A 12,233-nucleotide genomic window follows, 5' to 3' on the forward strand; every position below is an offset into this window, starting at 1 on the left:
GTGTTGTGGGCATTTTATCTCTTTCAAATAAATACATTTTATAAGTTCATGGAAAAATGAAATTAAAAGAATGTATTTTCTTAGTTTTTGAAGATCCCTCATATGTGGGCCTACAAGAATTAACATTATCCCACACCACCCCTGTTTTGCCTTTCAAATAAATAAAATTTACAAAAAAGAGATCTACCCCCTGCCAGTTTATTTCCCAAATGGCCACGATAGCCAGGGCTGCACCAGGCTCAAGGCAGGACTCTGGAACTCCATCCTGGTCTCCCATGGGAGTGGCTGGGAACCAACCACTTGGTCCTCCTGCTGTTTTCCCACACGCATTAGCAGGGAGCAGATCTGAAGTGAAATAGGGCCCCTGTGGGATGCCAGCATCATAGGCAGCTGCTTTGCTGCTTAACAACAGTCACACTCAGCTAGGCTTCATTTTCTGTTCCTATGATGTTTCTCACATTTAGGTGAACTATATTTTCTCTTCCTCCATTTTTCTAACTGCATTTGCCTGTTAACTTTTTTTCTTATTTTAAGTCCCCTCAACTGGGATAAATAATTCAGTCAAGTACAGTTCATTCACTGCTTATGACTTTGGGAAAGTGATTTAGTGACATCCATTGATTTCCCTGTTCATCAGCATAGATAATTGTCCTTTCATCTTTTATGATAATAAGTGAAACAGTTAAAAATGCTCTGAAAAGCTTGTCTGTTAATACAGTGGAAGATGCAATTTCTTCATAGAGCTCTATACTTTTTCTGGTTTTAGATTTTTAAAATTTACATGTAAATTTTCAGTGATTTTTTTCAGGATTTAATATGATGTCTGTGCTCTCTTTAGTTTCTTAGCTTCCTTTTAAAGAATTGTTCATGCCCATCAAGGGTCGTTCTGCTTTTAAGGTTAACTTCAACTATTTGCCTGTATTTGAATTATTTAATTTTAAAATAACTGTTTTTTGGACTCCAGAAATCCACCCTATTTTGTCCTTAGCTTGCCTTGACCCCTTTAAGTGTGTTTTAGTTAAGGATTCAGCTATAATTTTGTAAGAAATGAACAAGTCTGATTTGTAAAGTGGTATTTTTTCCCTTGGTTTCTAACTATGCAGTATCTTTTGCAGAATATGTGAGATCCAAGCTGTTGACTGTACTACAATATCCGCATTTACAGTGCGAGAATGTGAAGGATCCAGTAGGATGGGCTCAAGGCCACGGCGCTACTTGTTCACAGGCCATACAAATGGCAGCATTCAGATGTGGGATCTGACCACTGCTATGGATATGGTTAGCAAAAGTGAAGATAAGGGTACGTTCCTTTATGGAATGACCTTGGTCAGAGTAAGCTGTTGAAGTAAGTCATTAAATGAGTGTGTTTTCCTAAGATGTAGGTGGTCCAACTGAAGAAGAGCTGCTCAAATTACTGGACCAGTGTGATCTCAGCACTTCTCGCTGTGCTACTCCTAACATCAGTCCAGCAACTTCTGTGGTTCAGCATAGCCGCCTCCGAGAATCAAATTCTAGGTAGGTTAAAGGGTTGGGTATTACATATCATAAGTTGAATCAGTTGCTTTTGGGAAAATTAACTGAAATGATAGATGGTCCAAAAGCTATATTTTTCAAAGGCTTTTTTTTTAAACTCAGGCTTTATACTGACATTCAATTGCATCTTTAAAATTTGACTCAAATTTCTCATCTGTATGCATGTCAGGTTCTTTTTATAGAAAAATATTTCTTTTAATTTTTGTAAACTGCCAATTTGAATGCCTATTTGACACAGAATTCAAGGAAAACTAGGAAAATACATGACAGCTTAGATAGTATGTGTTCCTGTTGACTCAGACAATATTAAAGTGATTGCTTTATCAGGGCTAGTCTTATATTTAGGTATTAAGTACTTTTACCACAGTGATTTAGCACATATTTTTTTAATTGTGTTGACAAAATCTTAAATCTAAGGAACCAGGAGCAAAATACTGATTTATATTCATTTCCTGTTTTAAATATTTTCCCTGCCTCAGCTCTTCATGTGTGAATATATGAACAGTATTAAATATGAGGTCTTCAAAAAGTTTATAGAAATGCATAATATGAAAGGTATAGATGAATTTCAAAAATTCTTATACCAAAATTATCAGTTCTATTTTCCATTAACCTTTAAAGTGTACTTGTGTGTGTGTATACATATATGCATGCACACAAAATACACAGTACTTAATAAGCATAATTTTATAGAGAAATATGGATTTAAAACACTTTTTATGTTTATATTGGTAGTATAATTAATGATCCATGCTCCTGAAAAATTGCAGCATGAAATCTTAACTGTAATTTTAAAAACTGTATTTCAGTCTTCAGCTTCAGCACCATGAAACCATCCATGAAGCAGCTACTTATGGTTCCATGAGGCCTTACAGAGAGAGTCCTTTGTTAGCAAGGGCAAGAAGGACTGAGAGCTTTCACAGTTATAGAGACTTCCAGACTATTAATTTGAACAGAAATATAGAAAGAGCTGTCCCTGAAAATGGTAACTTGGGCCCGATACAAGCTGAAGTGAAGGGGGCACCAGGGGAATGCAATGTAGCTGAGAGAAAGTCTCCTGGAACAGAAATTAAAAGTTGGAGAGACTCGGATAGTGGATTGGAAGCACCTAAAATAGCGGAAGGGTTTTCAGAATCCAAAAAAAGGTCATCAGAAGATGAAAATGAGAACAAAGTGGAGTTAAGGAAGAAAGGAGGATTTGAAGGGGGAGGATTCCTTGGGAAAAAGAAAGTTCCCCATCTGGCATCGTCACCAAGCACTTCTGATGGAGGAACAGACTCACCAGGTACTGCGTCCCCATCTCCCACAAAGACCACTCCCTCTCCTCGGCATAAAAAAAGTGACTCTTCAGGTCAGGAATACAGCTTGTGAAACTCTCCGAAGGAATTCTTTTGCAGAATTTACGTGGAAGTTGTAACTACCCTGGATTTCAGTACATTAGTTTTTACACCAAAACTTCACAACATTGGACTTCATTTAGTTAGTATCTTTTTAACAGAATTCCCTGGAATAAAGAGATAGAATAACCATGTCTCTTTTAAAGTTTTGGAAATGTTTTTTGGCTTTAGTTTTACATTTAACAGATCATTTGTAAAACAGGAATCCACTTAGCATTTAACTGTTCTTTGGAAACATAGAACCATTCTTGATAGGATGCTGCCCACATAGATGAGTGTCACCTTGGGGCATGAGAACCAACAGACTGCATTCCTCTCCTTGGTTATGCCTGAGACTTGTCTTGCAGTGTTACCTTAAGTGAGTCACAAAGTTGTCTTTGGAACGTGGCCTCTCCACCCTTACTGTGATTGAAAAGTGTTTACCAGATATTTGATGAGGTGCTATGTCTGTGAAAAAATAAAATCATGTAATTCAAAAACACTATAGACATTGAATACCAGACTCCACTGTATAGTTAGTCCTTTAGGATGATTTTATTTAACTGTGGGTCATTTTCTGATTATTGTTGTTGGGAGTTCTTAAATCTTAGCAAGCATCACCAATATTAGATGTCAAAAGTTTAAATAAACTTGAAAAAGTTGGAGCAATTTGTGTGTTTGAAAAGGTGAAATAAAAATAATGATCAAGGGCAAAGCTTTGTGTGCTTAGAAGGAAAAACTGGACCATTACTGATCAGCCGTGTTTTGGAAGCTACCATATATACTTTTTCAGTGTTAATAATCAAGATAATGGTGACCATTTTGATGCATTCATGGATTTTTGGTTAAAGGTTTTGGCTGTGTAAAAAGTGTTATTTTGACTTTTAAGAGCAGAAGAAGTTTTTATACTTTTCCCATTTAATTTTCAAGTTTCTGCAAATAATATTGTAAATTTAAAGCATTAAGCATTTATTGGTGAATAATGTATATAGTCCCATTCCAAGAAATATGAGTAAGTGAAGTTGAAATAAATTCTTTGAAGTTTACTATATTGCTAGTGGTTTCTGACAGTTTTATTGTATTTATTTACCAATTAAGCTAAATAAAAATGATTAAGACAACATGTTTTCAGTTACCTTGTTAGAATGGTTTTCATACAGAAATCAACAAGCAACCAATGCTGGAGAGGTTGTGGGGAAAATGGTACCCTAATCCACTGTTGGTGGGAATGTAAATTGGTATAGCCACTGTTGATGACAGTATGGAGATACTTCAGAAATCTGAATATAGACCTACCATATGACTCAGCCATCCTACTCCTGGGAAATTTCCCAAAGGTAATCAGCATATGAAAAATTATCTGTACCTCCATGTTTATTGCACCTCAATTCACAATATCTAACACATGGAATCAACCCAAATGCCCATCAACTGAAGACTGGATAAATAAATTATGGGATATATACACCATGGAATACTACACAGTGGTACATAAAATCCAGTCATTTGCAACAAAATGGCTGAAACTGGAAAATGTTACACTTAGTGAAGTATTCCAGTCCCAAAGGGACAGATACCATATGTTCTCCCTGACATATAACTAATAGAGCACCTAAAGTACAATCTATAGAAGTGAGAAGCAATGGCTTTGAGCAGTCCTTGTCTTGACTTTTGAGGAACAGTTTTTTTTCATACTATTTGTTGAACTATTTACTCAACATAGAGGTAATCATATATGTATAAAGTTAATTGAAAATAGATCTTAGTAAATAATAAGAAAGTGAATAGAGAGGGAGGAGGAAGGGTGGTGGGGGAGTGGATGGGGAGGGTGGACACTGTGGAAGAAACACCATGTTCCTAAAGTTGTAGTTGTGAAATGTATGAAGTTTGTAACTGTAAAACTGTATTGTTCTGCATACATTCCTACAGACTTACTTCTAAGGGTACAGTTTTTAAACTTGCCATGGCACCCCAAATCCCCTTAAGCTGGGTAGTAAAAATAGCATTTTAAATGTTAAAGTGGGGAGCCAGTGCTGCGTTGTAGGGCATAAGCTGCTTCCTATGGTGCCAGCATCCCATTTGGGCACCAGTTTGAGTCCTGGGAGCTGTACTTCTGATCCAGCTCTCTGCTATGGCCTGGGAAAAGAGTAGAAGATGGCCCAAGTCCTTGGGGCACTGCACCTGTGTGGGAGACACAGAAGCAGCTCCTGGCTTTGTATTGACCTGCTCCAGCTGGTTGCAGCCACTTGTGGAGTTAACCAGTGAATAGAATACCTCTTTCTCTCTCTCTGCCTCTTTGTAACTCTGCCTTTCATATAAATATTTTTTAAAAAATTTAAAGTGAGCATATGGATAGGATTAAGTGTTTGGTAATAATAATAGAATTAAAAAGGAGTGAATGCTCCAACATGGGAAACAGTCCATACAGCAGACTCACAGAATGACAATTGCCTTAAGTAACACTCTGACCTCAGAATCAAGCCTTTAAGGCTTTCAGATCTGGCTGAAAAGCCCATAAGAACATTTCAGGCATTGACAGCCAAGACACTGTTGCAAAAACTGTCCTACATGAAGGACCTCTGTGGGTGAGACCCTAGTGGAAAGAAATGGTCATCAGAGAAGGACTTACTTTTCTCTGAAGGGAAAAGTACGTTTATGGCCTTGTCAAAATACTGAAGGGGTTTCTGGATTCCAAAGGCTTCCATAGCCTTGGCAGCTCATGTTAAGAGCCTTGGGTAGGGCTGGCACTGTAGCGTAGTGGGTAAAGCCACTGCCTGCAGTGCTGGCATCCCATGTGGGCACCTGTTTGAGTCCCAGCTGCTCCACTTCTGATCCAGCTCTCTGCTGTGGCCTGGGAAAGCAGTGGAATATGACCCAATTGCTTGGGCCCCTGCACCCATGTGGGAGACCTAGAAGAGGCTCCTGGCTCCGGATCAGTGCAGCTCTGGCTATTGCCACTAACTGGGCAGTGAACCAGCAGATGGAAGACTTCTTGACTGACCTCCCTCCCCCTTTCTCCCTTCCTTCCCTTCCTCTCTTTCAAGTGAATAAATTAAAAAAAAAAAAAAAAAAAGGGCCTCAGGTGATCATTGATGTCATACACAAGAGTGTTAATTGTTAAATTAATAAAAAAAAATCACTGTTCACTAACTTACCAAGCAGGACCTCTGTCCTCTAAGAGCTGGATTATGAGAGTTAATCATAAAATTTGTTCTTGAAGATTTACTTCATTTTAGTCTATTTAGTGCAGGATATTCTTATGTCTCATAAGCTATAGTTATGTCTAAGTGCTCACAAAAGATGTATCATTCTTGGGTCCTTCTTCAAGTTAATTAAGTTGCTAAAAAAAAGTTCAAAAATGAAAAAATATAAATGAAACCTCAGAAAGGTTTACTTTTACTGATTTAAAAAGTATTTTTTTCGTTATTGTAAAAATAAACCTTCTGGTTTTCTACTGCACAGTAGGCAAACAATCATTAACAATAAGAGGCTGTATGTTTCTAAATGGCTAGAGGAAAGACTGGAATACTCACACTACAAAGAAATCTTGAATATATGAAGTAATGGATTCTAATCATCCTAATGTGATCATTAAAATGTACGCATATATCAAAATACTACATTGTGCCCCATAAATCTGTACCATTATTGTGTCAATAAAAACAAATAATCTAAAAAATAGACAAGTAAGGTTAGGAGCATTGCAGGAGGTGTGTTCTGAGCAGAAACTCTACGGGCCTCTGTAAACTCCACACTTTGGAATTAAAATGTGAGTGATTCACCTAATTGAGTTATTATAATAACTACTTCAATGTTGAATTAGATGCTTAAGTGGAGACTGATCTCTCTGGCAGTTTTCTATCCGTGGTATTCTTTTACAGTTTTATAATGTGCTTTAAATAACATAGAATGATAAGCGTATCTGATTAGCTTTTCAAAAATAAGGATGAGTTCTGATAGAACAAAGACATAAGCCTCAGCCATTCTTGCTCATTGCCCAAAAGACAGATAAACATTGGAATGTATTCCATGCCCTTGAATCCCAACTGGGTCTCATACCCTTTGCCTTTTTACCCCATCCTGCATTATTTTCAAGGTTTCCAAGGCCCTGCCCAGTTCCAGGAATTCACCTCTGCCTGCTGCCCCCTACCTCAACCCCATCCCTAGCCCTCCTAAAATATAAAAAGGCCCCACCCTGGGGGTCAGGGCCTTCTGCACGTGTTCCGTTAATGTGCACACGGGCAATTGGTCATCCTCCTCTACGAACTTATTTTCTCTAAATAAATTCGGTCTGGCTGTAAATTCGTACACCGCCTCCTCTCTGTTCTGCGCCTCTTTTCCTAACATCTTTGGTAACAAGCTCAGTCGCAACTCGACCAGTGACTCATTTAAGGAAGAGTCCATCAAGGATAAGCTTCCACGTGTGTGACTAAAAAGACCACCTGTTCTCTGTAGCTGTTAAATAGCACATGTGAGGCGGGCACTCAGCCTTGAACAAAGCTCAGTTGTGTCAGCTTAACAACTAATTTACCCAGAATCAATAAATGGGCAAACGAAAGAAGTAAATAAATTAGCCAATCCTGGGGTTTCCACATCAGAAAGTATATAAGTTTTGGCGAAAACATACCTATATATCATAATTTGCATAGCCACTGCCAAATGTGCATTGCAGATGTGTTTGCTTACAAGAGTTATAGAGGCAGAACATGCGCTTAATACTGGCCACTCATTATTCATTTAACTAAGAGCATCACTGCCAAACAAAGCCAAGGGAAAAAATAGTGTTTCTACATTTTCCACAAAATAAGCATAGCAGATCAAGTATTTTTACATCAATATTATCCCTCATTTCAGACAATCAGAATAATAACGTTTCTCAAATTTCCACTAGAGAGGAACTGTTTCCAAAATAATCTTTTGTTAAGGGACTGCGGAATAACAAACAATGATTTTTCAGCATTTATGATGTGTCAGCCAATAACTCACACTGGGGTTTGAGCCTGCTTCCCTTACAGATGAGTGTCGGTGAACGTGGTGTGTTCTTTCGTGACTGAGCTGAAACCTTTGATAGCATTCATCAGGTCCTCTTCATCCACATACTGAAAAAGAAGTCAATCATCAGTGGTTACAGTCTTGGCTACCCAGAGTAGTTGCTGTCAATGGATACTTCTATCACTTTGATGCAAAAGGTATTTATTAAAGGCTTGAAAACCTGTGCTCAACACTGACACAGTTCTTGCCTTAAATTTATACTATTGAGAGAATCACATCACAAAGCACACATGAACTATAGACTAACCCAAAATGTATGTGATTTGATTTCATTAACCTTTCTAAGTCTCAGTTTTCCCCTTCTGTGTAGTGGAGAGATCACACAACACATCTATATGAACAGGTGGCTTGCCAAGTACTAGCACCTCAAAAACTCTTATTGAATCCCTTTGCCCACTGCCTATTACTAGTACCGTAAAAAGCGAGCAAAAATGACAACATAAGTAGTTACAGATAGGAGTTGTATAGTCAGATGATCTTTTTAAGATCCCAACTCTAGGCATACAATACTTCCTAGCTATGTGTCCCTTGGGTAAATCATTACTATCCCTGTTCCTCAGTTCCTTCTGTAAAAATAAGGATGACAATAGAACCTACCTCATAGAGTTAGGGAGATTAAGGGATGTAATCCATTCAAGCTCATGTTGTGTCATATTAAAATATCAAATTGCCAATTTCCATGTCAAATACAATTGGCAATTATTCATATTTCAAGAAATTCGATTAAGAAAATGCTTAAATAATTGTCATTGAAAAAGTTTAGAACTGAGAATTGAAAATGAATCTTAATGTGAATGGAAGGGGAGAGGGAGCGGGAAAGGGGAGGGTTGCGGGCGGGAGGGAAGTTATGGGAGGGGGGAAGCCATTGTAACCCATAAGCTGTACTTTGGAAATTTATATTCATTAAATAAAAGTTTAATAAATGAAAAAAAAAGTTTAGAACTAAAATGGAATCTTAGAATTTAATTGTTATAAAAACATCAAGTAGGCTTATGATTTTTAAACATACATTATATATACATATAATTATATATAAAATTCTGAACATCCATGAAAGACTACATTCTCATTTTTGATGGTGACAGGGTACTTGGAGCCAAATATTTCCTTTTGTTATTTGCCATTAGTTAATAAAGGCTTTATGGCAGTCAACTTTTCAGTGAAAGCAAAGTGAGAACTTGGGAGAGAGATGAGTGGGAGGCTAAGGGCTAAAGAAGCCAGTGGTTAAAAGAAGTAGAGATGAATAATTCAGCCTCAGAAGAAAATACAGAGCAGCTAAATTCCTAGTTGGCTGTCTGCTTATGAGCCAGTTCATGGGACTGGTCCTCCAACAGACATCTAGATAGATAGCATAATGACAAAGTTTGGTGGCTGGTAAAAATTCTAGGGTTTTAGCCATCTTAGCCACTAGGAGGTTAGATAATGACACAGTTACCTTTAAAGAGTCAGCAATTTGTACCCTGTGGACTGAAATTGTGCAAAAAAGAGGCTCATAAATAGTAACACTGTAATTTATCATGATCTTTCCAAGTTTCTTGAAAAGGAATCATTTTAACCTGTTAAGAAAACACTCTTTGGGCCAGCTCTATGGCTCAGTGGTGCTGGCCTGAAGCGCTGGCATCCCATATGGGCACTGATTCTAGTCCCGGCTGCTCCTCTTCCCATCCAGCTCTGTTGTGGCCTGGGAAAGCAGTGGAAGATGGCCCAAGTCCTTGGGCCCCTGCACCTGTATGGGAGACCAGGAAGAAGCTCCTGGCTTCTGGCTTCAGATCGGCGCAGCTCTGGCCATTGCAGTCATCTGGGGAGTGAACCAGTGGATGGAAGATCTCTCTCTCTGTCTCTGCCTCTCTCTGTAACTCTTTCTTTAAAATAAATAAAATAAATCTAAAGAAAGAAACAAAGAAAGAAAATACTCTCTCCACTTGAGAAAAGCAACCTTGGCTCTAGAAAAGCAACCTTGGAGTCATTGCTGACACCAACCCGTGTTTCCATCAGACACATCTGCTGTCTTTACCAAACTGGCATGATGTTGGTACAATGCTTGGCCATTGTGTAGGGCTCACTGTTTCTAAGCTACCTGAACCTTCTCTGGAAAGCGTCAACTAAGCATAAAGATTGTTTAGAATTCCATCAGCCCATATGAGTTTCCATACTTAAGTGGTCACTTGAAGTCTGTCAAAAAGATGGAATTGACTTTTACCAGAATCAGTTCAACAGTTAACTTTCTTACAGGGTTAACGCCGAGGACTTACTCTGACTTCTGATTGTTGGATGTGAATTTTGCTTTGTTTTTGAAAATTGTCACCTGCAGTTCCATTCTGGTCTGGTCATCCCTGTGGTGGTGGTTAATAATCCAAGCACCTGTTCTCTTCATTATGATATGAGCCCCTGAGACTGACTTTCAATTCTGAATGACCTACTCTCTGAATCACAATTGTATTCTTGTAAATATTAATAAATGTTAAGCATTGTTTGTTCAAAAAATACTCTTTTCTTCTCCAACAGTAAATCAGTGGTGGTGGGGGGAGGGGAATGCACTTTTTTTTCCCTTTTTTTAGTAAAACAGGTACTTGTGCCTCACGCCTTGTTTTAGGCCAGTTTGAATGTTTCCAGTCCCCTTCTGCCTCAGGTTATTGAAGCATATCCCACGTTGCTTTGCTAACTCATGTATCTGTTTTCTGAGCTTCTGCCATGTGTGTGCCAGAACCAGACAAGGTTTCAGGCAACTATAGTAATAAACAAGTCCGTTCTAACAGTACCAGGTGAGTGAGTGCCCAGAGGGACACACCAAGTGCCACAGGGCAGCACTGAATGAAATGCAGGAAGTTTCCTGCCATGGCTTTATCCATATCTCCCTGGGATACTGCATCAAGGATCTGCAATACAAAATCAACTCACCAGTCCACTGCTGTGGCCCATGATGGTTTCCCAGAGCGAGTCATCAATCACGACTTTCTTGTCCTGAAGGTCCAGGAGCTGGCTGACGCTGCGGTGGAGAGAGCCCTGGGAATAGGTTCGGCTGATTTGGCTTTGACTGGGGATCCGCAGTACAGACAAGCTGCGGTTGCTCCGGATACTCACAGGGGTTCCCGACCGGGGAATTTTGGTATCAGCTAATCCCTGAAAAGAAAGTTCCTCTTGGTGATTAACAGAGAAAACAGGCTTGAAATATGACAGAGAACTACCGTGTCTCACACACGTCGACAGAAAGAATGACTGCAGTCCTACAGAACTTAATGTCTGTACACTTATGAACACTCTAGCCTTGGGCTCTTGGTGAGGGTGAGCTGATACATCGACCTGTGTGTCAGAGCTCCTGCCCTGGTGCTCTGGCTATTGTTTCTTGGGGGTGGGAGTGGGGGTGATACTTGCTGCCGTGCCAAAGATGTAGTGAGGGGTGCAGGTTGGTCAACAAGGTACTCTCGTCTTGTGAATCAGCATTTCCCAGAGCAGTCAAAGGGAACAGCTAAAGAGTTCTTTTCGGGGTGCCCACTAGGTTGGCATGGACTGTCTTTCACTTTAGAAACCCTGGATATCTGTGGGGAAATGGACACTTCCCTCCATCATCCCTTGTTATAAGGATTCCAGCCTCCAGTTGAAATTAGGTCTTATTTTAACATTAACATCAGAAAGATGAGGTGGGTGTTGTGGTACAGCAGGTTAAGCTGCTGCTGGGATGCCCCCACTCCATATCTGAGTATCAGTTCGAGTCCTGGCTATTCTGCTCCCAGTGCAGTTTCTTGTGAAAGAATTCTGGGAGGCAGCAAACAATGACGCAACTGCTTGGATCCTGTCACCCATGTGGGAGACCTGGATGGAGTTCTGAGCTCTGGGTTTCAACATGGCCCAGTCCTGGCTGTTAAAAGTATTGAGAAGTGAACAAATGGATGGATGATACTCCTTCCCCCTGCTCAGCCTTCCAAGTAGATAAGAATAAATTTTTGTAAGAAAACTTTTATTTAAAAAAATGAGGCCGGCGCCGTGGCTTAACAGGCTAATCCTCCGCCTTGCGGCGCTGGCACACTGGGTTTTAGTCCCGGTTAGGGCGCCGGATTCTATCCTGGTTGCCCCTCTTCCAGGCCAGCTCTCTGCTATGGCCTGGGAAGGCAGTGGAGGATGGCCCAAGTCCTTGGGCCCTGCACCTGCATAGGAGACCAGGAGAAGCACCTGGCTCCTGGCTTCAGATCAGCGAGATGCGCCGGCCGCAGCGGCCATTGGAGGGTGAACCAACAGCAAAAAGGAAGACCTTTCTCTCTGTCTCTCTCTCTCACT

At 39.8% G+C, this 12,233-nt stretch overlaps 2 protein-coding genes across 3 annotated transcripts in view; one reads left to right on the forward strand and one right to left on the reverse strand.

Annotated features, from left to right (window-relative positions):
* Window positions 1-3,960, forward strand: part of KCTD3 (potassium channel tetramerization domain containing 3) — a 53,081-nt gene extending 49,121 nt beyond the window's left edge. The window contains exons 16-18 of one of the 2 annotated variants that reach the window (XM_062210349.1): window positions 1,116-1,300; window positions 1,377-1,515; window positions 2,343-3,960. In XM_062210349.1, coding sequence (XP_062066333.1) covers window positions 1,116-1,300; window positions 1,377-1,515; window positions 2,343-2,904 — 886 coding nt within the window. In that variant the 3' untranslated portion in view covers window positions 2,905-3,960. The remainder of the gene's footprint in view (window positions 1-1,115; window positions 1,301-1,376; window positions 1,516-2,342) is intronic. The other variant, XM_062210350.1, reaches the window with a different exon arrangement.
* A 3,958-nt stretch (window positions 3,961-7,918) lies between these two features.
* Window positions 7,919-12,233, reverse strand: part of USH2A (usherin) — an 855,126-nt gene continuing 850,811 nt past the window's right edge. The window contains exons 70-71 of the mRNA XM_062211324.1: window positions 10,860-11,081; window positions 7,919-8,008 (exon numbers count right to left, since the gene is read on the reverse strand). Of these exons, the coding sequence (XP_062067308.1) occupies window positions 7,919-8,008; window positions 10,860-11,081 (312 nt within the window). The remainder of the gene's footprint in view (window positions 8,009-10,859; window positions 11,082-12,233) is intronic.

The sequence above is a fragment of the Lepus europaeus genome, chromosome 14, assembly GCF_033115175.1.
Source record: "Lepus europaeus isolate LE1 chromosome 14, mLepTim1.pri, whole genome shotgun sequence".
In the NCBI taxonomy this organism is placed as follows: domain Eukaryota; kingdom Metazoa; phylum Chordata; class Mammalia; order Lagomorpha; family Leporidae; genus Lepus; species Lepus europaeus.